Genomic DNA, 26160 nt, shown 5'->3' with positions numbered 1-26160 from the left:
GGGGCAGTGGCTGTCAGCAACGCGTCGTTAAGGTGAGATCGGAAGGACAGAGGTGGAGATACTATCTGAGGCAGTGAGTCAGTTCCAATTGCGCTTTCTGCCCAGTGGTCGGGAGCAGCAGTCACTCCATGAGGCGCTCTGCTGCGGCCAAGCCGCACCTCCTCACTCTGGATGGATATGGACAACATGTTCTCCAGCAACAACAGCGCTTCCCGGGGAAACGCCAGCTCGCATTTCTTCCAGGTCGGAGTAGAGGTGATTATAGTGCCCATCGTCTTTGGCTTGATATTCTTTCTCGGCGTTGTTGGGAACACCCTGGTGCTGATCGTCCTGGGACGGACCAAATCGAGGAGTTCGGAGAGTACAAGCAACATCTTCATCCTGAACCTCAGCGTCGCCAGTCTCTCCTTCCTGGTGTTCTGTGTGCCCTTCGAAGCCATGATTTACTCGTTCCCCGAATGGGTGTTTGGCGCTTTCCTTTGCAAGGCGGTGCACTATTTTAAGACGGCGACCATGCTGGTGAGCATCTTCACCATGGTGGCCATGTCGGTGGACAGATACATCGTCGTGGTCCACTGCAAGCGGCGGCCACGCATCCGGAACAGGAGGAACGCCTCAGCGGGAGTGGCTCTCACCTGGCTGCTCTCGCTGCTGGTCGCCGCGCCCGTGGCTCAGCATCAGAATCTGTATTCGGAGGACTGGAAAGCCCCGAACAAATCCTTCTGCTGGGGAATCTGGCACAACGAGATCCAGCAGCAGGTCTACAGCGTGGGCATCCTGATCATCGGCTACCTGCTGCCCTTGCTGCTGATCTGCTTCTGCTACGCTAAGGTAATTGCTCCAAAAAGCAAGCCACCCACGCCGAGAGTCGGTGGAAAGTTCATCAGCACCCGGTGCTGATAGAGTAGGGAGTCGCGGGAGTTACTCTGAGAACGGATTGGAGGGAGAGGTGAGGACAAGCAAGATAACGGGACCACCTGACTAATCGACCCCCTATTGCTTAAAACGCTGATTTCCTCCGCCGGTTTCCTTTTTTTTTTGCTCACAATCTAGACAGCAGTTTCATTTAACAATCGGTAGAGGAGAGAATTATAATCCACTCTCTGAAGTCTTGCTTATCGAAAGAAACACACAGCGGAATTACTGCGTGTGTTCAGGAATCCAATAAATCATGGTATAATCCCAAAACCCAAGATTATGATTTTTTTTAAAGCTATGGGTGCTAGATATCAAAAGGACAAAATGCAGGGAACTCTCGGCTGGTTACTGAATGTCCATAAGAAGAGAATCAGTGAACGTTTGAGATCGGAGAACCTTTGTCAATGTATAATACTTGAGCACGTCTAGTTTAATTAAGTTTATATAAAATGCGGTGTGTTTTGATAGTCAACCCTCCTGATGAAGGGTTTCTGCCCGAAACGTCGTCACTACCTCCTCCCATAGATGCTGTCTGGCCTGCCGAATTCTGCCAGCATTTTGTGTTTTTACTTGTAAATCAAAGGCGCGTTTCGCGTAGTTGTTCTTTCATCGCAGTTGTGTCTCCTTCAGATCTTGTTTCATCTCCATAAGAAGATGAAGAACATGTCGAAGAAATCAAAGCGATCCAAGAAAAAGGTAAGAATGCGACCCGCATCCCGGACTTCTGAAATCTTGCCGGTCCCAGCAGGCACATTCTATACTCTCACCCATTTATCCTTGGCAGCTCCACTGACATTTTCCACCCATATTACTGTAACCCCGAATCAATTACCCCATTTCCAGAATAAACTTTACGGAACTAAATCACCAGTGGCCGAAGATGCGCTGGAATCGTTTCTTATAAAAGTAGGTTCAGCTCTTGATTCACTGCGTCTTTCAATCGTTTGTTGAAAGCAAGATCAAATTCCATCCGGTACCTGTAAGTCATTCCCACTACTTCTGTTTTGAACATTGTCTTCAGAGGGCAACTGAACGCAAAAGTTGACACACCGCTGTCATTTTTATTAGATTTTAAGCCACTGATAATGAATGTGATAAGCTATCTCTTCAGTATTATTAAACCATAAAAACTAATAACTGTCTTTCAGAGGTTTCAAAATACTTATTTCCCTTTACTTTATTTCACCTTATAATGTAACCATATATAAATCTTATATTTATCAAACAAATCAGAATTCATATACTGTATATTGTAATTTATATAATGACTTGTTTCTCTTACAAAAGAATGATAGACTTTATAATTAGCCAGGGATTTGATAGGACAGATGTCAAGAAATCAAATGGGGTATACAGCAAATTTGTCTATAAAATAAGATAGTTATTATTTAATCTATTATGAAATTCATGAATTTTCTTTATGCTAAGTGCCCTAAGAACATAGAACTTAATATATACCAGAAAAAGTAGTTAAGACATACAGCACAAATGTATTTAAGGGGAAGCTGTAAAACAATATTAGAGAGAATGAAAGGGATGCCAATAAGTTAAATATGAAAAAGTCTGTGGGGCTCATATGGATACAGTACATACACATTGGGAGAGACTGCCCTGATCAAGTGATGTATTTCTGTCCTGCAAGCTCTATGAAATGTGTTCATCCCACACTGTAGTGTACTGCTAGTTGATTCTAGTTATTTTACATGCACCCATAAAATGTGCTCTCTATACTTAAATATCAATTATCCCACATTTCGATCTTAAAAGTCCTGAATCATTGTAAAGTTCAATCCTGAGTCATCCAACTGGCAGTAGTTAAAAAGAAACTACCAGATGAAACATTGAGCAGGTCAGCATGTTCCCGAACATTAAATCTGCAGATTGTAGTGTGGAAGTCAGGAATGAGCTGAAGATCAGACGATAGTACATCTAACCCTTCATTCCATTGCTGACTTATCACTGAATCTAGGGCTGGAGCTCAGTTAAGTTAAGGAGCTGAATTTACTTCCTACTGATATGACCCTAAAGCTTTAAACCAACCTTCCTTACAAAACATGAGTGGGTTGAAAAGGTAAATGGTTTGTATTTTGTTTTATCATTATTGATTTTTAAAATTAAATTTCACTTTATCTGTATGTAACGTGCCATTTTACTATCCATTGCAACTGCTTTTGCGTATTTCTAATTGTCATTTAGAAACAGTTGAAGGACACTTAAAGTGAAGAACCTTAAGCGGGCACAAGGGCATCCTGGTGGAGGATGCTCAGGATCAGCTGCCAAAGCCCCCAGTCTCTGCTTGACCACATTGTTGCAGCAGAGAGAGCTGGAGCTCAGTAGGTCCACTGTTCATTACTATATCCATGGCACACATGAAGAGGACAGTGGTGGGAACAAACGCAAAGCGCAGATCAGATTAAATTCTTGGCAGTTCGGATATATTTTTTATTCTTATACTCAGACTGTCAGTCTTGCTGTTGTGTACTGAGGAAAGTCAGTTATTGCCCATGGGTTAGCTTTGAGCATTGGTTTGTCTCTCGATTTCTACCATGCATTAGGTGTTTAGAGCAATTCCTATTTAATTTTATATTCCTTTATTATTTAACCCACAGCTTTCCTATGTGTCATTTTTGATTTGCATCCATATTAAACTCCTCCAGTACCATTTTCACCCTCGCTTTGTTCACTATGTTCTCATTATCATAAATGACAGAAGCAGAGTGTGTTTCATCACAGAAATGTAAACATGGGCTAGTCTTCTGATGAATATCAGACACGAATATTAATTCTATTCATATACCTTGATTTGCATTTAACAACTTTTCAATATAATGCAATATATAAATGATTGATTTTGAGATTTGCATTTCCAAACCATTACCTTCCAGCAGTTATCCAGAAATTCATTTTATTTTTATTGGGCTTTCAGATGTAAAACAATCTGATAGTTAACACTGGAAATATGTCTCAGGGTAAGAATGTCTGAGGAATGATGTTGTAATGAAGAGTTCATGTTTGCAGTTTGTTAATATATCATGGAACATTTTGCTTCCAGTCTATTTGTATAGAATATAGCCTCCTGCAAAAGCAAATCATCTATATAACTGCCAGCTCAATACAATCACGTTTTTGTCAGATGATCAGTGTTAAGCAATAAGTTGAAACTAGACTTGGAACAAAATTGAAAAGGTTGTTGTTTGTAGAATCACCGTGGTAGTACAGAATGTTATTACATAATTGGGAAGCTGAAATATCCCCATATAAAGAAATCAAAAAGCAAAGACATCAGCTTCATACTATAACATTAATCTTAATCTAACAAATATAGACAATAGACAACAGGTGCAGAAGTAGACCATTCGGCCCTTTGAGCCTGCACCGCCATTCTGAGATCATGGCTGATCATCTACTATCAATACCCGGTTCCTGCCTTGTCCCCATATCCCTTGATTTCCCTATCCATAAGATACCTATATATCTTGCCAAACTTTATTTCATGATATCAGTCTCATATATCAAAACAAAAAACAGTCAAACTGTTAACAATTATTACTCAAGATATTAAAAGTACTGCAATAGTTTAAAGAAATAAAAGCAAATTGTGTGGTGTGTGCCTTACGTTATATTGATTGTTAATATCAATGCTACTTCAAGATTGTACAATTTTAGGGATAATCATCTTATAGCTTCTGGGTTGCAACTTTGTTTATTCAGTGTACATCTTTCCAGAAGCTACCCATCTCTGGAAGAAAATTGTAGGAAGGAAATGAGCAACGAAGAGAAAGTACTGAGTTGGACAGACAGCATATGTGGAGAGAGCTAATTTTTCAAGTTAGTGACCCTTTATTGAAGTTAGGAAAAGTTACAGTGAAGGAACGGGAGAGGAGAGAATAAAGGAAATATCTGTGATCAATAGAGACCAAGAGAGAGACTGACTAGGACAAAAAGTGGTGACATCAGCATAGAGTGGGTAGTGAAAGCTTGTTAGTTGCAGCTGATCTGCCTTGAGAAGCTGCGAATAAGGAAGTAATCAATGAGAGTAAAGGAAAAGTACATAATTACAGAAGGAAAAAGAGCACGAGTAGGCCATGCAGACTTCTGCAACTTTTCACAAAATCGTGGCTGATCTGCTACTTCAGAAGCATTTTCTTTCCCTATTCCCACACTCCTCAATTCCAAAAATCAGATTACATCTATTTTAAATCCAATCAATGACCAAATTACCACAATTCATTTGGGTAGAAAAGTTCAGAAATTCCATTTTAACTCCAAATGAGTGATCAAGTTCTAGAAAGTCCTCATTCTAGATAATAAATCAAAGGGATATCTATTCTCCCACGTGGATGCAAAACCTCTTATGATATAACAGGCCAAGTGGTTAAGGTATTGGTCTAGTGATCTGAAGGTCACTAGTTTGAGCCTCAGCTAAGGCAATGTGTTGTGTCCTTGAGCAAGGAACTTAACCACACATTGCTCTGCAACAACACCAGTGCTAACCTGTATTGGCCCTTGCCCTTGGACAACATCCATTGCGTGGAGATGGGAGGCTTGCAGCATGGGCAACTGCAGGCCTCTCATACAACCTTGCCCAAGCCTGCACCCTGGCAACTTTCCAAGGCACAAATCCATGGCCTCTCGAGACTAACGGATGCCTATAATTCAAGGGGAACAGGTACTTGGCCAACTTTTATCCTTCACCCTGTTAAAATGGATTCTATGTTGTTAATTCACTTGCATTTGTTTTTGGTTCTTTTACTTCAAAATTTCTTCCTGACTGTCAATCTTTAATGGAGATCCTGAGGACAAAAAGAGGCAAATAAATGTAACTTCATTATTAGTAGCTTTAGCTCTCAATTAAAGAATTCTCAAATTTAACCTACACAAGCTATGAAACGCCAATTAAATAAAAATTCCCTCACTTGTAAATTTAACAGTTAAAAAAGTATGTTAAGCAATTATTTTCTTTATATAAAACAACTTGTGTCAGTCCTTTGTTATTTAGTGAATGCAGTTAAATTAAGATTATAAGGTTTCTAACAAATAATCTTAAGCTATAAATCAATCATCTTACTAATTATCTACATTGTGGGATCGCGACATCTGTATATGTCAAGAAGTGCAAGCTAGAAAAATATACATTTTTGCATAAATTTTGCAAGAGCAAATTTTATTCTGTATCTCAAATTTTTGAGTAGCAATTTGTGAATTCTCTCAGAGTGAATTTCCATAACCCAAAATGCCACAGGGTTTCCTGTACTAATAAAAATTAGTCAAAAGAAAATGGAGGGTGACTAATGACATAAAAATAAAATATTTTGGAAACCAGTAAAGAAGAGATTGTTGCCAAATAGCAGTAAAGGAGATTCAGAGATTGGATAAAAATAGGTATCAAGCAGATACTTAAAATGTTGGCAGCATTCAAATTCACACAGTCCAGATGGAACGCAGTTGAGTTTGGTGAGAAATGTGAGGGTGGAAAATATGGAGTTCCTGACCACTGTTCTCCGCTTCTCCTTAAAATGTGAGACTGCTGCCAAAAGGGGAAGAAGGAATTGAACCCAATAATAAGAGGTCTGTCATCATAACACTGGAAACTTTCAGAAAACCAGATCTTAACCTAGAATAAAATTGTTACAAATTTCAAAATATAATGGCTAATAAATGAAGGTTAAAGAGAGCTAAACATCTCCTAAAACAAGAATAGAAATGATGGTCACTATTATTCCAAACAAATACCTCAGATAAAGGAAATAAAACTTCACACTACCCTCTTGTTTGCATGTTTACTGTGTGGTGCCAGTGTTAACTGCATCCATTTGCTTATTGCCTTAGAAGTAAGCACTTAACTTGTGAATGACTGACACTATAACACAAAAAAACTGTCTGTGGTACAAGGGTGAAGGTTAAGATTCTGGACTCAGGTTTGGATTAACATTACTATAGTGTTCTCGCTCAAGTGTAAGAGAACGCTGAACTAAATACTGAGGTAAACCGTAGTCAATGAAAACAGGATTGCAGTAAGATTAACCGTTTACTGTTCACTCTTCCTCATTAACGTATGGTGAAAACTGTTGATAAAACAATACAAGATTTGTACAGTATTTATTTCCTTCTTGATATCACATTTACATCGTAAATACTTGCAAAAGTAAACTGCAACAACTACATTCCATTAAAATGCAGCATATAGTCAGAATCTACCTATGCCATTGACTGCTTTAAATACACTTCAACACAAACTATCCACAACTCTTTAACTAACCAAAACATAAACCTTATCAACGTCATTACTTTTAACAGAATCAGAGTTAACATTTTAATTCAACATATCGATTATCTCATGAACTTACGGCGTTGCTTCACTATGCTTCTAGTGCGTAGAAAGACAACATTTCTCGCGCTGATCCTATACATGTGAGCCCCCTCCTTCCTGTTTCTCCAAACCGGTATTTTCCCACAAGACGCGGCGAAACCAGATGTGACGTCATCGCAAGCCGCGATATATCACAGACAACGAATTTACTTTAAACAATCTTAACTTTAACTAGAAAATGCTAACAAACGAATTACTAAAGCGAAAATATTATAAACTAAACAAATGCCATGTATTGTACCACAACATCTGTGATCATTTAAATAAATAGATTTTTTTTAAAAAGGTAATAGTAATGGTGACCAGGAAATTTGACTAGGTTGTTGAAATGTAAGGTTTTTCTTTGAAGTGGGTTCAAGATGACCCTTCAAGAACTCAGTGTGAAAGAAGAGAGAGGAGATAGCTGTGACAGGCAGCACCAGGAGTCAAGTCCCAAATGATCGGGAAATTGTTCTTCAAAAAAAATATTAACCTTGAGTATGGGTAAGGTTTGGTAAATGCATCTTCGAATGTCAAACATTTTAGCTAACCTAGGATGCTGCTCGACATTCCACACCTCCATCACTCACACTCCAACAATCTCTATCAACATGGTTCGTAGCTAATGTCTGTACTCTCACAGCCCGCTACAAGATGTTCACCTTTGCCTCAAAATTTGCACGTGCATTATTTAATCATGGCAGGAATCTCACCAAATGCATTGCATGACACACACTATTGAAAGGGTAGCAAATCATCACAAGCTCACAACTACCAACTCAGATACTTCTATTCAGAAGTCAGTCAATTCACTCAGTAAGTGGTGATAAGAGGTGTGGAAGACAGGATAAAGTAGATGCCCCCGCTGTAGGAGAAGCCATGCATACACTGCGCAGTAGAAAAGTCTAATCCACATTTTGATGGGGCAGTTTACAGAAGATGGCAGAAAAGTGGGCAGAACAAACTACCTGGTACATTGGCAGATGTTGTGCACTGTCAAGGAGCATGAAGCGGGGCTCGGAACTGTGTTTGAATCCTGGCTTTTCCAATATGGGCTTGGTAGGCAACTATATGTGTACACCTGCAAACCCAATAATTCAAAATGTGATGACTAACATTACCACTGCATTGAATCCCCAAGCAGATGCCAACATCTGCTTGCTGCAGTGGAAGGTCAGGCAGCTATCATCACGGTGAAGTTGCTCATAATTCTGTTGGGAAGTGGAGCACATTATGTTATTTCCTGTGGAGTTCCCACTCAAAGGCCATGAATTTGTATCCTAGATTACGTCCTCAATCTGCTGCAGAGCAGTATCTTCTTTATGGAAGCCAACACAGTGTAATGTCATCCCAATAACATCTGCTGCACTCAAGAGAAGATGTAGCCATTTTTTCTTGGGAACTGTTTTCTCTCATGTGTATCAGAAATTTTGAAGTATAACTCTGAATACTGCTCTATGATCTAGTCGCTTTGCTTGCTCATTTATAATCTACTGTCCTGATTTAAGGTGGGCTGTCTTGTTCCAAGGTGGTCCAATTATGATTAATGTCATCACCCATTTCTCTAATGTTTGCCTTTGCCCACTGGTGTTTGGGTTCCTCCAGACAGTAACATTCTACAGTGCCTTTGCCATTTGTTTCACTGTGTTTCTGTTCTACCCTCCTTGCCAGCAACCTTTTTTTGTTTTGGGATTAGCTATTGTTATTGTTGGGCACTTTGCAATGGGATAATTAGGATCACCAGTCAAGTGAACTATAAACCGGTCTTTTGTCCTGCATTGTGGTTTTCCAGCTGCTGTGGAGGGCATTATTAGGTGTTCCCAATTCAGTGCAAAATCAGGACAGACACTCAAGAGAGTAGCACTTTCTTAGAATGTTTTGGGTCCAATATTATGCCATCTTTGATATTAGGAACTCCTTTCTGCTTAGAATGGTAAACCTTCCTTGGAAGTAGGGTTGTAGTCTGAGCCTGAAACATTCCAAGGATTGGCGTCAGAGTCCACACTTGGATAACTGTGGGTAAAGAAGATACCTTTGAGATTGATATGTCTAATGATGCAATAAACAAGTTGTTGCAGGCAGCCTGTTAGGATGTTTTCATGACACCTTGTTCGAAACCTATCTTAAAAGAACAATTTGGTGCTACAAAGTTCATGATAAGAGCAAAATGCAAGGAATCTCAGCCCCCATTAATTTATTTTTCAGAAACTATAAAACCAGGAATCATGACCAGTGTCTACTCTCACATTAGAAGATATGTTTTGCTCATGTTTGAAACTGAAATTTGGCAGCTTTAGTTCATTGTAAACAAATATTTTGCCTCAGGAGAAGGCCAAGTGTCACAAGTACCTTCTGATGTTACCCCATCATCCTCAACACTGTGTCTTGTGGCAATTCCTATTCCATCTTTCTTAGTCATATGTAATTTCTCCCCTTGTCAGAAGTTTTCTCTCTGATAATACCTGGTTTCCTGAAGAGTGCCTATGTCAATATGAAGTTGTTTTAAATTATCATTAATTGTGGCCACTTAGTGAACACTGCATTTTGCCTGTAGATCTTCACACAGAACAGTGGTCATTGTTCACACCTTTCAACTTGAACGCTTACGTTCTGTCTTGTTTGGCTCTGTACAGTGGCTACAATCTTCTTGTCAGATGTACACCCTGAATTTCAATGTACCTAGTGGTGAAGCAGCACCATAGTTGGCTGGAGGCCACCCTCCTTTTGGTAACCAATAGCAGTAGAGCAAGATCTGACAATCTCTCCAAATACCGCAGCTAGAGTCTGGAACCCATCCTCTGCACCAAATGTGAAAATGTTCATCACGGGAGTTGCTGACTTCCTGTGTTGTGTCAATGCTCTGAAGCAAATCTGAAGCTTCCTTCCAAGTCACAAGCCAGGAGAAGAGAATGCAGAAGTCTTGTATCATCCAAATAACACCAAAAGGCCCCTTTTGATATTACTGATTGATCCAAGGCAAGGCCAGGCACCTACGTAATTCTGTATCGCTTTGGCTGCAGCAGTCACAGTAGGATAATAAGATTAAAATCAGACCATATCCAATGCTCCACTCCATATTTCTGTTGGCTTTGCTTCCCTAAATTTGCATTCCTTAATCTCTATTGAGGTTTCCTATACCACATTGATGGTTTAAGATCAGAGCTTGACTCTTAGTTGAGCTTCTGTATATGACCCCACATGCCTAGATTTTCTGGTTTTAAGGTACCAGGTGTTCATCCTTCAGTCCTAAGCTCAACAATGCAAACACACCCGTGGAGAGTTTTAGCATCCCTATGGAGAGTTATTCTAGAGGGTTACCATAGAGACACATTAACAATTGAATGTTACCTCAAGCTGAAAGGTTCATCCTTCTCATTATTCAGTCATTTTACCCATAGTTTACTGCAGGCAATCTCTGTTTTATCGCAGTAAGATCAACCCAACCAAAATCTACAATCATTGTAGCTGCTTTAAATTCCTCCTTTTCAAAAACTAAATTGAATTTGGTCGTTATAAGCAAAAATTTGTACTCACTGTCAGAATATTGACTAAAGTTGGTCCATCACTCATGACCAAATCCAGTATGGGGTTTGAGTTTTGGAAAACAATATCAGAGTAGTCTTGGCAATGAATTACAATGTGTTTTGCAGGTGGTATGCACTGCAGCTCTCATCAAGGATCAACTTTATTTGCCATATAAATGTACATGTTTTAGATACTTGCAGTGGTGTATGAGTGCAACATGCAAGAAAAGACAACAAGCAGTAACTATAAAGAATGATGAATTATATAAAAATAAGTTTGATGTTAAAGTACAGATCTGGATTAAAATGCGCATTACTACATAAATACCAGTTTGTATTTGGAATATAAACAGCATTATAAAAAGTGATTTAAAGTGTTTACAGTGACTGAGGTAATAGATAATGTGGGGGAAGAAACTTTTAAGAAGGTATGAAGTTTTTTTTTATTAGCCCTATAGCGCTTTCCAGAAGGGAAATTTTGAAAAAGGCTGCTTGCAGGGTGGGTCATGTCCACAATAGTATTTCCTGCTTGCTTCTTTGTCCCGGACACATACTGTCCTGGACAATGATGGCAGACTACCTACCAAAGGTGGGAGCTAACACTTAAAGTGATAAATAGTGCCACAATTGAGTGAATTGCTTTGTCTTTAAAAGTGTGAAGCTTCTTGAGTATTATTTAAATGGTACTCCATCCAAGCAAGCAAAGGGTATTTCAGTATAGTATAACCTGTAATTGATGGGAAGAGTCTGTGGTGTTATCTGAAAGATCTTTAATCTGTTGTTTAAGCAACTAGTTCAGCTAATTCTCTGGTTAGTGGTGACCCTTCAGATTGATGATGGTGAAGGATTCAGTGACGGTTTTGCATTTGAATGGCAAGAGTAGGTAGCTAGACGATCTTCTACTGGAAATCTGAGCAACACACACACAAACGCCGGAGGAACTCAGCGGGCCAGACATTATCTAGGAAAAAAGAGTACAGTCGACGTTTCAGGCCAAAACCCTTTGGCAGGATGGGTTTTTTTTTTGTGACACTTGTGTAGTATGAAATGTCAGCCAGGAACTAACTGATAAGCAAAAGGATTTGAGTACAGGAGCAGGGAGGTTCTACTGCAGTTGTACAAGGCCTTGGTGAGACTGCATCTAGAATATTGTGTGCAGTTTTGGTCCCCTAATCTGAGGAAAGACATTCTTGCCATAGAGGGAGTACAGAGAAGGTTCACCAGATTGATTCCTGGGATGGCAGGACTTTCATATGAAGAAAGACTGGATCGTCTAGGCTTATACTCACTGGAATTTAGAAGATTGAGGGGGGATCTTATTGAAGCGTATAAAATTCTAAAGTGATTGGACAGGCTAGATGCAGGAAGATTGTTTCCGATGTTGGGGAAGTCCAGAACAAGGGGGTCACAGTTTAAGGATAAAGAGGAAGCCTTTTAGGACCAAGATGAGGAAAAACGTCTTCACACAGAGAGTGGTGAATCTGTGGAATTCTCTGCCACAGGGAACAGTTGAGGCTGGTTCATTGGCCATACTTAAGAGGAAGTTAGATATGGCCCTTGTGGCTAAAGGGATCAGGGGGTATGGAGAGAAAGCAGGTACAGGGTTCTGAGTTGGATGATCAGCCATGATCATATTGAATGGCGGTGCAGGCTCAAAGGGTCGAATGGCCTACTCCTGCACCGATTTTCTATGTTTCTATGTTTCTATGATATTGACTATCAATCAACGGCAAACCTCCCTATTTCTCACGTTATTCTGAAAGAGCTGTAGATGTATGTGTGTACAAAAACCAAAATGTTGCATAATATATCACTTGCACAGTAAGTTTCCCTCTGTCATATACGGTATATCCCCTCTTGGAAATATATCAGTGTTCCTGGATATAAAGTCTGGAATATGTCAACCAAAATCTCTGTGGGAGAGTTAGAATGGTTGGAGAATGTGGCTTATCATCACCAATTCAAGAACAATTGAGATCATCCCATAAATATTTTTTAAATAATTGAATGAAATTCTAATTCCAAAGGCAATCTCACTTAAATAGGAAATTTCATCTGTCATTAATTTATGAATTAATTTTGCTAATAATTTCAAAATAACACAGCTATTAGACAGTTGATGAAAAATATTTAAGTGATGATCCAAAAGACAATAAGTTAAATAGATGACCACATTGAAATTAAGTGATTCTGAAGTCAGTCAGTTACACTCAGAAGCCACATTATTAGGTACACCTGCTCATTAATGCACACATATAATCAGGCAACCTTGTGGCAGCAACTCAATGCATAAAAGCATACAAAAATGGTCAAGAGGTTCAGTTGTTGTTCAGACTAGACATGAGTAGGGAAGGAATCTGATCTAAGTGACTTTGACCGTGGAATGAAAGTTGGTGCCGGATGGGGTGGTTTGAGTATCTCAGAATCTGCTGATCTCTGGGATTTCAACACAGAACAGTCTCTAGAGAAAGGTGTGAAAAACAAAAAAAACATACAATGAATGGCAGTTCTATTGGCAAAAACACCATGTTACTTAGAGAGAGGTCAGAAGAGAATGGCCAGACTGGTTCTAGCTGACAGTAAACTCAAATAATCACACACGACGACAGTGGTGTGCAGAAGAGGCTCTCTGAAGGCACAACACATTGAACCTTGAAGTGGATGGACTACAGCAGCAGAAGACCATGAAGATACAGAAGATATCTAATAAAGTAACCACTGATTATGCCATGAGAATGCTTATTAGTGCTGCTTCATTTGATAATTCTATAGCAATATTGCTGTCAATGTTCATTATTAGATTGTGTTAATGGTAAAAGTTCACATGGGTTAATAGCTGCAGGAGATTCTTATATGACTGTAACATATCTGCTTCTATCACCACACCCGCCATTCCTCTCTCTGTTTAAAAAACCTACATCTGACATTCCCCCTATACCTATTCCTCCAATCACCTTAAATTTATGTCCATTGTACTAGCTATTTCCAACCTTGGATAAAGTCTCTGGCTATCTACTTAATAGGTGCCTGTTATCATCTTGTACTCTCCATCAAGTCATCTCTCATCCCTCTTTTGCTCCAAGGAAAAGAGCCCCAGCTCACTCAACCTACCCTCATAAGATATGGCCTCCAAACCAGGCAGCATCCTAGTAAATCTCCTCTGCATGCCCTAAAGCTTCCACATCCTTCCTATAACGAGGTGGCCAGAACTGAACACAGAACTCCAAGTGTTGTTCAGCCAGAGTATACATCTGCAACACTACCTCGCTCTTGAACTCAGTCCCCTGATTAATGAAAGGCAATACATCATATGCCTTCCCCAGTCTATCAACTTGTGCGGCAACTTTGAACCGGAGCTCTCTACACACAGTATGAATTAGAATAGTATTCTTTGCAGCAACAGCACTTACATCTCATTGAGTCTGGCAATGGTTCTGTTTATTTTAGGGCAGCACAGTAGAGTAGAGGGTAACACAGTAGTGGAATGGTTAGCATAAAGCTGTTACAACACCAGTGATCAATGATGGGTGTTCATTTCCCACTGCTGTCCATAAGGAGTTGGTACCTTCTCCCCGTGACCATGTGGGTTTCCTACGGGTGCTCCGGTTTATGTCACATCCCAAAGACGTATGGATTAGCAAGGTTTAGTAAGTTGTGGGCTTGCTATGTTGATGCCAGAAGCGCGGTGACAATTGCGGCCACATGTTCGGACTGATTGGTCATTGACACAATTGAAGCACTGAGCTGTATGTTCCAATGTACAAAAGTACAAAATGCAAAGTTAATTTATTATCGAAGTACATATGTGTCACTATATATAACCCTAAGATTCATTTTCTTGCGATATACACAATAAATCCAAGGAACACAGTAGAATCAATGAAAGATCACACTCAACATAATGGACAACAACCAATGTACAAACTGAAAATACAAAGGAAATGGAAAATGTAATCATAATAATAAATACTTAAGCAATAAATATCAATAACATGAGATGGAGAGTCCTTGGAACAGAGTCCCTAGGTTGATAGGGCGAGTGAAGTTATCCCTTCTGGTTTGTGAGCCTGATGGTTGAGGGGTAATAACTGTTCCTGAACCTGATGGTGTGCGTCCTAAGGCTCTCGTATCTTTTTCCTGATGGCAGCAACAAGAAGAGAGCATGGCCTGACTGGTGGGGATCCTTCATGACGGATACTGATTTCTGCAATAGAAGTACTCCGTGTGGATGTGCTCAATGGTGGGGAGGGCTTTTTGCATGATGGACTGGGCCGTATCCACCACTTTTTGTAGGATTTTTCTTTCAAGGGCATTGGTGTTTCCATAACAGGCCGTGATGCAACTGATGAATATACTCAATAGAAATAGGTCCAAGTTTTAGATGTCTTGCCAATTCTTTGCAAACTTTTTATTTCTTTATTTATTTGGACATGTTTTTTATTTGAACATATGACAAATAAAGTTAACCATTATCTGATAACATTTTAATGAAGTTTTATTGTATTTAGATCCTCCCTCCCAAATGTCAATCCTAACCACAAGATCAACTGGTAAGAATTCGGATTGACTAATGAGTATTGAATGAATCTTACTGCAATCACTTTGAGACCAAAGCAAGATATCATGCAATTATGTTACAACTTCCCCACATATTGGAGAAGTTAGGGGATCTCTGGACATTGGGTGGAACCTGTATTAAACGCAGCATGATTTCTTTTTGATAAACAGGTCACAGAAAGGTCAGATATAGCTGCCAAGCTCTGGAAGTCTGATGATGCCAAAATCAGTAGGAAGGCATAGACCTAACAAAGACAACAGCAAGACCACCACAAAATGGTTTTACCTGTATGATTAGTACACTGCAGGTGAACTCTGAGAAAGAGAAGTACCACACTCAAAATGCTCGAGGAACTTAGCAATTCAGGCAACATCTATGGAGGGGTATAAACCGTACTCGTGTTGGGCTGTGACCCTTCATCAGGATTGGAAAGGAAGAGGGCAGAAGCCAGAATAAGAGGGTGGTGGGGTGGGAGGGGAAGGAGGCAGGTGATCAGTGAGACCTGGTGAGGCGCAAGTGGGTAGGTGGGCAAGGGGGATGATATGACAAGCTGAGAGGTGATAGGTAAAGAGCTGAATAAGGAATCTAATAGGAGAGGACAGTGGACCATGAAATGAAAGGAAGGAGGTGGGGAACCAGAGGGAGGTGATGGGCAGGTCATGAGAACCAAGGAGGAGAAGAGAAAAAGTAAGGAGGTACCTTATACCTCTTAAACAATCACTTCTTCTTCAGTCCCAGGGTCTGGCAGGGTTCCAGAGGACCGGAAATCTGCAAATTTCTCTCCGCTCTTCAAGAAGAATGGGAGGCAGAAGAAAGGAAATTATGGTCCAGTTAGCCTGACCTCAGTGATTGGGAAGATGTTGGAGTTGATTGTTAAACATGATGTCTCTAGGTACATGGAGGCACATGATAAAAGAAGCCAAAGTCAGCATGCTTTCCTTAAAAGAAAATCTTGCCTGACAAATCTGTTGGAATTCTTTGAGGAAATAACAAGTAGGATAGACAAAGGAGATTCAGTTGATGTTGTGTACTTGGATTTTCAGAAGGCCTTTGATAAGGTGCTGCACATGAGGCTGCTTAACAAGTTAAGAGCCCATGATACTAGCATGTGTAGAGGATAATAATTAAAACATTGACATCAAAGAAGAAGATAAACTGTAATGCAAACATGGTCCTTTGCTCAAGAGGTTCTGCAGATGTTGGAAATCTGAATGAACTCACACAAAATTCTGGAGAAACTCAGCAAGTCAGGCAGCGTCTATGGAGGGAAATAAACAGTCGATGGTTCCTGTGAAAACCTTCAGCATGACTGGAAAGGAAGAGGACAGATGTCAGAATGAGATGGTGGGGCAGGTGATAGGTGAGGGGGAAGGTAGGTGAGTGGATGGGGTGGGCAGTGATATGAGAAGCTGGGAGGTGATAGGTAGTGACCATAAGACAATGAGAGAGCAGAGCAGAATTTGGCCATTCAGCCCATCAAGCCTGCTCCACCATTTCATAATGGCTGATCTGTTTTTCCTTTCAACCCCTTTCTCCCGACTTCTCTCCATAACCTTTCATGCCCTGACAAATCAAGCACCTATCAACCTCTGCCTTAAATAAACACAATGTCCTGGCTTCCACTGCTGTCTCTGGTAACAAGTGCCACCGATTCATCATCTTCTGGCCAATAAATTCCACCTTATCTTCATTCTAAATGGATGTCCCTTTATTCTGAGGCTGTGCCCTCAACAATGAATAAGTTTCAATGAGATCTTCCCGCATTCTTCTGAACTCCTGTGAATACAAGCCCAGAACCACCAAATGCTCCTCGTATGATAACTCTTTCATTCCCGGAATCATCTTTGTGAATCCTTTCATCTCATTATATAATATCAGTTTAATACTAAATGGAGATAGGCAATATAATATGAAGAATATAATTCCAAAGGCACTACAAGAAATCTCTGAATGTGGCAGACAGCACAGCTGTCAAGATCCTGATCTTTGGAAATTGAGGCATAATGAACAACACTAGAACATTATGCTAAATTTCCAATAAAACTAGTTCCATTACCAAGTATCACACAATAGGAAGTATTAAAAAATTATGAAGAGAATACACCAGAGATTTTGCTGGTATTATGGATAAACATGAACAATTTGGAATTTCTCTTAGAGCTGAGAAAATTGAGAAGAGATTTGACAGAAATGTTCAAAATCATCATTAAACTAAAATATAATGAAACTACGATAATGTGAAATCCAATGGTTTGGAAATGATGATGGTCCACTGTCTGTCTCGCTCATTAATACAAAGTATGAGCCAGGGTCCAGAGTGCAAGCAGGGAATGCAGCCAAAATATGGCTGAGCAAGAGATCTGGACCACAGGTTGAAACCAATGTTGGGCTCTTATCTCTGGTAAGGAACACTTGTCAGTTCAGAGCTGGAACTGGTCTCCAGAGTACTATAATTGCCACTCCCTTCATGTCATTCGCTGGAAACTTTATGTCAATGGGTAAAGTGCAAAAATTGTGAAATAGAAGTGTGTTGATGCTTTGATGGAAATAACAGCCAATAAAATGAAATTTCACTAATCCAGCACTCCCAAAGACCCAGTGGTGCTGGATTATCGGAGTTTTTCTAACAACGTGGACAAGAACGAATTTTTCCCATTGGTGAAAGTGTTGAGAACCATAGGACACAGTTTTAATGACACTTTTAAATGAAGACTTTCAGTAGAGATACAACAGAGAGCAATTCAAAGGCTTGTCTGGATATGGAGTGCAAGGTCTGAAAGTGTGATGGAAGTACAAAAATTGTAGTTTTCAAAATAAATTGGATTGATATAGAAGATAAAATATTTAAGAAATATGTATATTTACCTGGCAGGGGAGAGACCGTGATCATGAAGGCGGTTCTCCCAGGACGAGGCTATCCCATTGCACTTCGGGTGTGCTGATGCCTGCGATGTCCCCAAATGCGGGATACTCGACTGCAAAATTTCTGGTAGTGGGGGACTGCATTCGCGCTCTCCCCAAGAAAAAAAAAAGAAATATGTAGACAGAGCCAAGCCAAATTGCTCTTATGGCCCTAACCCCTCCACTATCTCTATTACTGGGCTTCAGGTCTTGGCCCGAAACGTTGGCTATTCTTTTCTCATGGATGCTGCCTGATCTGCTGAGTTCTTCCAGCGTTGTGTACGTATTCTTTGCTCTTATTTGTATACTGTATCTGTAGTGAGTTTGAGCACTTCACAGCTGGCCATGAAGTCCAGACTGATACATACATGTCTCATATTCCCACCACAGGCTCTTGTGTTCAATTGCTCAATTAGATCGCTCGCTATTTTAATCTCAGAAATGCATATGGATTATCTAATTTTCCCAGAACAGCTATTAATCAAATACCTTTGGGCAATTTAAACTGTCACAATGCATATGCACTGTGACTACTTTGTTCATCATGGTTAATTTGTTCTAATAGCTTTTCCATCTGATCTCCATCAGTCATTGAACTTTCTACCCTGTTCATACTGTGCCTTTTTATACTAGCATACTTATAATAAGCAGGTTAATGCAGGAACCACATAATTTTTCAGATTTGTCGCTGCACCACACAGCTGCACTGCAGCTGGGGGACCGATTGGGCGATACCAACCGAGCTGGGCTCTCACACCTGACATTCATCCTGGGAATAAACACAGCGAGTAGGTCTTGGGCACCTCAAGGCCCAAACTGTGAACAACACTAGCAGCTTGATGCTACAAAAGATCAGTTAATACAATTCTGACAATTTCCGACAATAATAATCATTAAATATAGTTCAAAGTTAGCAAATAATTACAGATTCTGGTAAAACTGCACTTAATTCTTCGCAGAGTCGATGGGCTGATTTGAGTGACAATGCTACTCTGAACCTGCTAGGGGCCTTGTCACACTCTTCCTGCTCCTCTTCTAGAAGCCTTGAGGCTCTGCCACCCGCTCCAGGTGGTGCATGAGATCTGATGTATCAACATTTTGATCTCCAGCTCATCTGGGACATTGTCATCCAAGACATAGATCAAGTTAACCCAAATTTTATGTGTATGGGCAGGATTAGTATAATTAATTATATGTGAAAACCTTTATTAACCAATCAGAAAGGCTGGTGCAGACATGGAAACCTGGAATAGTGCTGATAACACAATAATATAAATGCGATGTGATAGTTGTTGCGAAGTCAGCAAATTACTCTCAATGAGATGCTGTTGATCCACCTTATTAGACCACTGTCATTCCGGGGAAGGTTTTTGCATGATGTTTGGGCAGGAAGTTCCAAGATTTTGTTTCAGCAACACTGAAAGGATGAAGATATACCAAATTAGTGACTTTAAAGTTGGTGGCCTTGTTTTTCTTAAGATTTGGAAATGCTATTGAAAAGACCTGCTCCAGTGCATTCTGTGGACGGTGTTCATTACAGCCACTGTAACGGATGGAGTGAATACTTAAGGCAGTGAATGTGTTTAACCAACTATTTTGTTCTAAATGTGGTCCTAAACTGGTGCCCTCAAATGCTCTTGCCCACATAAAAGATGAGGAGGAATATATAGGACTTGGTGTTATTTAAAAGTCAATATCATTGTGTGTCAGAATAATACCACAGCTGCATAAAAATAACTGTAATCTTTAGTTACCTATCCTTCTTTCCTGTAAGACTCACATATTTCTTTAGTTTTGTCATTGTAGCATTTGCTGCACATACTGCATAGAGGGCAGCTCAAGCTATCACAGGTATTGAGCAAGGGCCTTAAGCTGAGTTCCAATAATTTGATTAAGTTCTTAATGGTGCCATAAAGGGGCAGCAAAAATAAGGAATACAAGATACTCCAGATGCTGGAATCTGGAACAAATAAAAGCAAACTCTGGGAGGGACTTAGTGAATTGAGCAACATCTGTTGGGGGAAAGGAACTGTTGACATTTCAGTTGAACACCTTGCATCAGGTGCCAATGTAAGGCCTCAACCTGAAATATCAACAAATCCTTTCTCCCGACAGATCCTGTTCACCCTGTTGAGATCTCCCAGCAGTCTTTTATTTTGCAGCATAGATGAGCATTAAGTTTGGTACCAGTTATAATGCCTCCAACCAGGTTAGCCATTATTTCTTTTGCCATGGAACTGGAGAGAGAAGTATTACTGAATTTAGCTAATGAACCAGGCAAAATCCTTTCACCACAGGCTCTTGCCTGCCCGTCATAAAAGGAAATCTGTTTTCTGATTTATTTTTCAGTTTTTATCTTTTGAAGATTAAAACCTTTTTGTCCAGGTCGATGCTGTTTAGCTCTTTTCATTCATTCAACCTATGTAAAAGTGATAAGTAAAACCAGACTGTGCCTTTTAATAAGTTCCCTATTTACATCTAATGATGTATTGCTTCTCACTGTGGATATTTGCCCAAGGATGCATTCAAGTCAAATCAGTGTCACGGAACATGTCAAAGGCTCTGCATGTGTAAATACTACCAAATCTGCTTTCACACATTAAATTATTTTAATCTGATGATATATCATCTTTTTTTCTTTCTCACTTTCTTTTCCGACAGGTTAGGTGTATCACCACCGAGAAACATTAAAAATAATTTAACCAGACATCTTTCAGAATGAAGATATAGGAGTGTTTCACCGGATACAACCTTAACTTATTTTTCAATGTTTAAATTAGTCTCTTGAGCTCATTAAATAGCACCAAATGGAGGCATAGATTAGAAGTTCCAGAGTATAACAAGTCCTCTTTTCAACTGTTGAACTTTTCTTCTGTAAGAAGTCACAAACAATAGTAAAAGTGCAGATGCTGCAAATCCAAGCAACACATACAAAATGTTGGAGGAACTCAGCAGGCCAGGCATCACCTATGGAAGAGTATGGCTGACATTTTGGGCCAAGACCCTTCAGTCCTGTAGGGTGGATCATATCTCACATTGTCCCCTGCAGAGTTTTGGAAACTGTGCTAATTTTCCATTACCCAGCTCCATAGGACCCGTTGTGCTGCGGGTATCCGTTCTCCTGCCCATCTGCAAGGTGGAGTGAGTGGCAATCAGGTCTCCAGTGAAAGAATCTGAATCACTAACTCCTGGACTACTGGAGTCATTCAGTACAGAAGTAGATCTTATGGCCCAGCTTATCCATGATGACTAAGGTGTCTTAATGAGACCATAATCACAAATGAAGCTCAATAAACATAGCCCTGATTTGTGTGATGGTCTTCAACTAAATTGCAAGCATGGTAGAAACAATGTCTTTAAAGTACGAGAGACCCCACCAAATATTAATGCGCATAAAGTAATTTTCAACATTTTATCTCTTAAAGTGAAAACTTTTTGAGAAAACCAAAACTTTCTGAAAGCTCCTTTTAAAAACTGAATCAAAGCATGTACAATGTGAATGATGAAAACAGTTGAGGTAATCTACATAGAAATGATACAGAGCAAAGGATTAATTACAGCTGAATAATATAATTGAGATCTCAATGTATGTATTTTATCGCAGTAACTTTGAAAATAAATTCTATTTCTTTTTTACTCTCTCCGCAGACTGCCCAGATGGTCATGCTAGTCGTTGTTGTGTTTCTTCTTTCTTGGTTGCCTGACCACATCATAACCATGTGGGTACAATTTGGAAGTTTCCCTCTAACCGATGCATCGTTAGCATTCAGAATTATCTCCCACTGCATGGTGTATGGGTATTCCTGTGTGAACCCCATAATATATGCATTTCTTTCGGAAAATTTTCAGAAATCCTGCCATCAGGTCTTTGTGTGCAATTTCCTTTTCCCACGTCCCATTGAGAAAAAAGTCGTAAGGATTCGCATGGATACCTTTTCTACAAACAATTCAAAAGCACACCCTTGAAAGCATTGCCTTCAGCCTGAATGCTGGCTAAGTTCACAGCTCGTAGGCATGCACTTCTAGTTGGAATAAACAGTCACATTAATTGAATCTAGAATTCAAAACGTTCTTAAAATGTTGACGATGATGACGACAAATATCCGATCAGATATCAGAATGCTGTGACAGCAAACCAGCTTCCTAATAGTTAAATTTGTACCAACCTCAAATGATCTAACGTGAACAGATGATGGTCAAATATTTTGTTTGGTGGCCACCAGTTAATAAGAGCAAATTCTTCATATGTCAAGTAGGTATGGACTGTTCTTCACAGTTCTGAGAGAGAGTTGAAATGCAATGAGGTTAGACAGACGGCACTAAAGAGAATTCTAAACAGATGAAAGACTTCAGATGCTCAGAATGGCTGTGTTAGGGTAGTAGGCTTTCTACCAATCATTGTGGCATTTTGTGGTATTCCTATTTAACACCACAATTTTACATTCGTTGTTTGAAGGTGCCTAATCAGCAAGGCCATGTTCTCACATTTTAATTCAGACTATAAGACACAGGAGCAAAATTAGGCCATTCAGCTTATCAAGTTTTCTTAATAAAACAGGTCTCAATCTGAATTCTTCCAGAATTCGAAACTGGATTCTGTTTTGACCCTGTGCAGTTTGATTTCATTTTAGCTTCCAGTCAAACATGAAAACTGATGACACAGTTTGACATTAAGTCTTTGAGTTAGAATTCGTTAACATGTTTAATGTTCCTGACGAAGGGTCTCAGCCCGAAACGTCGACAGTGCTTCTCCTTATGGATGCTGCCTGGCCTGCTGTGTTCCACCAGCATTTTGTGTGTGTTGTTTGAATGTTCCCACCTTTGCCTTTGAGCAACAACAGTGAACTTGTAGCTCATAAGCCAAATTTGCCTTAAGATTTTCTTGCCCCCGATATTCAACCACATACAAGATCCAAGATAAGATGCATGGTACAGTATCTTTGTGATTTCCCTCATTGCAGAGCAAGTGATTTGGAGGAAATGTCACACAGGATCGGGGAGAGAGCAGAGGTAGAAGTTATGACTGATAATTGCATTGGTTAGAAGCTGGACAAATTATCTTGAGGATGGGACTGTCAAACAGGTGATGAGGGGATGCTTGATCCTATAATAATTGTGAGTAGGTGATCATAGGAATTAGACAGTGAGGTGACACAGATGTTTGGTCACTCATTGAGGGAAAGGGGTGGGGATGCTTATTAGTAGACCAAAGTTACAGGGGGCAGTTACCTAGCGGAAGGTGCCTCAGGCTTCATTGCAATGACCTGTCATTGGCATCATCCGATATCGCTACATGCACTACCAGCTCTGAAAAATGGGAAGTGCTGACAACAATTTTGCCATCTGGTCTGTTGCTTCAAGTTGATTGCTGTTCAAACAGAATGATTTTGGCACTCCTCCAGTTGAGTCAGCTCAATAAATAATTACTTTTGTGATTAAAATATTAATAATAACAGTAAACCAACGACTTATGTACACTTAGACTAAAGATGTGGCAAAGATTCATTAGGAGCATAGAGTCATAGATCAATATAGCACAGATATAGGGCCTTCAGCCCAATGATTCCATGCCAACCACTCTGCCCACTCAATTAGTCCCAACATCCTGCCTTCTGCCCTTATCCTTCATCCAAGTACTTCTTAAATTATGCTATTGTACCTTCCTTTGGCACCTCATTCATATACTCACCAACCTCAATGTAGATAGGTTGCCCCTCAGGTCCCTTTTACATTGTTTTCCTCTCATCCTATATATGTTACCCATAATTTTGAAAACTGCTATGCTGGGTAAAAGGCTGTTATTGTCATCCTTATCTTTGCCTCTCCTAATTATAAACACTCCGTGTAATAATATAGTCATAGCCATGTCCTCGAAGCTAACTTAGAGGAGTTAAATTAAAGCAGAAGACGCTGGAACAAGAACTAGGGTTAAATTTTCAAAACGGGGTTATATTTTCAGACTCTGTCAGAACACAGGAAATGAGAAACAAGTTAGCTTTAATGTGGAGGAATCAGTACTCATTTTTGAAGAAACTCATTCACCAGTAGGAACCAATTATTTCATACTTGGATGACAATATTGTGAACATGGCTACTAAGTTCAAGGACAACAGCAAAACTGGTGGTATTGTAAACAGTAATGACGGTTACCTTAATTTAAAAAGGGATTTGCACCGACTTGGAAAGTGGACCAGAAAATGTCAAATGGAATTTAACTCAGTTAATGCAAGGTATTATACTTTAGTGAGTTTAACCAGGGCAGTACCTACTTGGTAAATGATAGGGCCTGGACAGTTTTGAAGAACAGATACTATAGATACCTCTGAAAGTAAAAACATAGCTGGTGAAGAAGGCATCTGGCATGCTTGCCTTCATCAGTCAAGGCAGTGAGTACAAAAAGGCAATATAATGATACAGCTATACAAGACATTGGTGAGACAATACTTGGAGCAATTCTGGTTTCCAGAGTATGGGAAAGCTGGAAGGAGGGCATTAAATATTCACAAGGATCTTGCTGGGACTGGAGGTCTTGAGCTACAAGGAGAGATGAGAAAGGCTGGGACATTTTTCCCTGCGGTGTAGGAGGTTGAGGCACAATCTTATAGAGATTATTAAAATCATGAGGCGCATAATGGAGATGAATGGTCAGCTTTCTTTCCCCAGTGTATTCAGGTATAAAACTAGAGGGCATGACTTTAATGTGAGATGTGACAGCTTTGAAAGGGGTCTGAAGGGCAACTATTTCCACACTGAGGATGGCGGGTATATGAAGTGAGCTATTTAGATGGGTAGGGAAAGGTTTAAAGGGAGATGGACTAAATGCAGGGAATGGGACTAGTTCACATAGGCAGCTTGGATGGGAATAACAAGTTGGACCAAAGGGCCTCTCTCCAGGCTGCAAAACTCTATGACTTGGGACTGCTGAAAAAAGAATGCCTTGTTTTGTCAAAACTGGCTGCATGCCCCCAATGCGCTTTGATTTGCTTCTTCATGGCTCAGAGTTGGGGCCTCTAAAAAAACATCTCAATCATTCTGTGAAAAATCCCCTCGTGAGTGAATAAACCACTAAGTCTGTCATATTTGACCTGAAGTCACTTAGTACTCGTGTTATCAGTATTTGTGTCACTCAGTATTATCAGCACCGACTGTGTAGCTAGCTGTCCATTGCCTGATGTCAAATGTTAAATGTGCAGGAAGCAGAAAGTTACCGTTTATGACACAGATCAGATACTGCTAATAGGAATGACCTTTAGTTAGAATTTCCATGGTGGCCATCACTTCTACAGAGAGGAAGGACCTCCAGGCACAAGTGAAAAGCTGAAACCCTAACTGCAACAGATTATAGATTTCAGTCATAAGAGTTACAGAGTCATACAACATGGAAACAAGCACTTCAACCCAACCTGTCTGGGCTAGTCATCAAGTACTTTGTTTTGTGGCTGGGTGTAAAGAGACAAATCCCAATTTTGCATATAATATACATAATTTGATAATAAATGTATTTTGAACTTTGAAGTACCTACTTATATTATTCTCATTTTTTAGTACCTGTCCAGTAACCGTCTAGTCTCAGTCTAGTGGTTATTTAGGAGTACCTGTTTCCACCATCTACTCAAGCTATGCATTCCAGATTCCATCCAAACTCTGGGTGAAACATTCTTCTGCAAATCCCCTCTAAGTTCCTAACCTTCATCATAAACCTATGCCTTATTGTTTTCAATGCCTATGCTATCATTTTCATAGAAGAATTGAACCCAGATCAGTGATTGCTAGCACTGTAAGTGTTGTAATAACTGCTACACTACTGGGTTAATGTTTAACAAACTGCTGACATTAGCTATTGCTTATTACATAATTTTTATTTGTACTTAAGTCCTGATACAGCTGCATTTTATTTATTAAGCATTTTT

The 26160-nt window shown here is 39.9% G+C and overlaps 1 protein-coding gene and 1 non-coding gene across 2 annotated transcripts; both read left to right on the top strand.

Annotated features, from left to right (window-relative positions):
* Positions 1-177: 177 nt before the first annotated feature.
* On the top strand, positions 178-26160 carry galr1b (galanin receptor 1b). Its single transcript, XM_059992431.1, has 3 exons — positions 178-831; positions 1549-1614; positions 21899-26160. Exons 1-3 carry the CDS (start codon positions 178-180, stop codon positions 22214-22216), a joined length of 1038 nt encoding a protein of 345 aa, XP_059848414.1. The 3' UTR covers positions 22217-26160.
* Positions 18207-18370, top strand: LOC132407232 (U1 spliceosomal RNA). The gene has a single exon (XR_009516419.1). It is a non-coding gene; the product is annotated as a U1 spliceosomal RNA (small nuclear RNA).

The sequence above is a fragment of the Hypanus sabinus genome, chromosome 17, assembly GCF_030144855.1.
Source record: "Hypanus sabinus isolate sHypSab1 chromosome 17, sHypSab1.hap1, whole genome shotgun sequence".
NCBI lineage: Eukaryota > Metazoa > Chordata > Chondrichthyes > Myliobatiformes > Dasyatidae > Hypanus > Hypanus sabinus.
The sequence above is the reverse complement of the archived record's forward strand: the minus strand, read 5'-3'. Positions and strand labels throughout refer to the sequence as shown.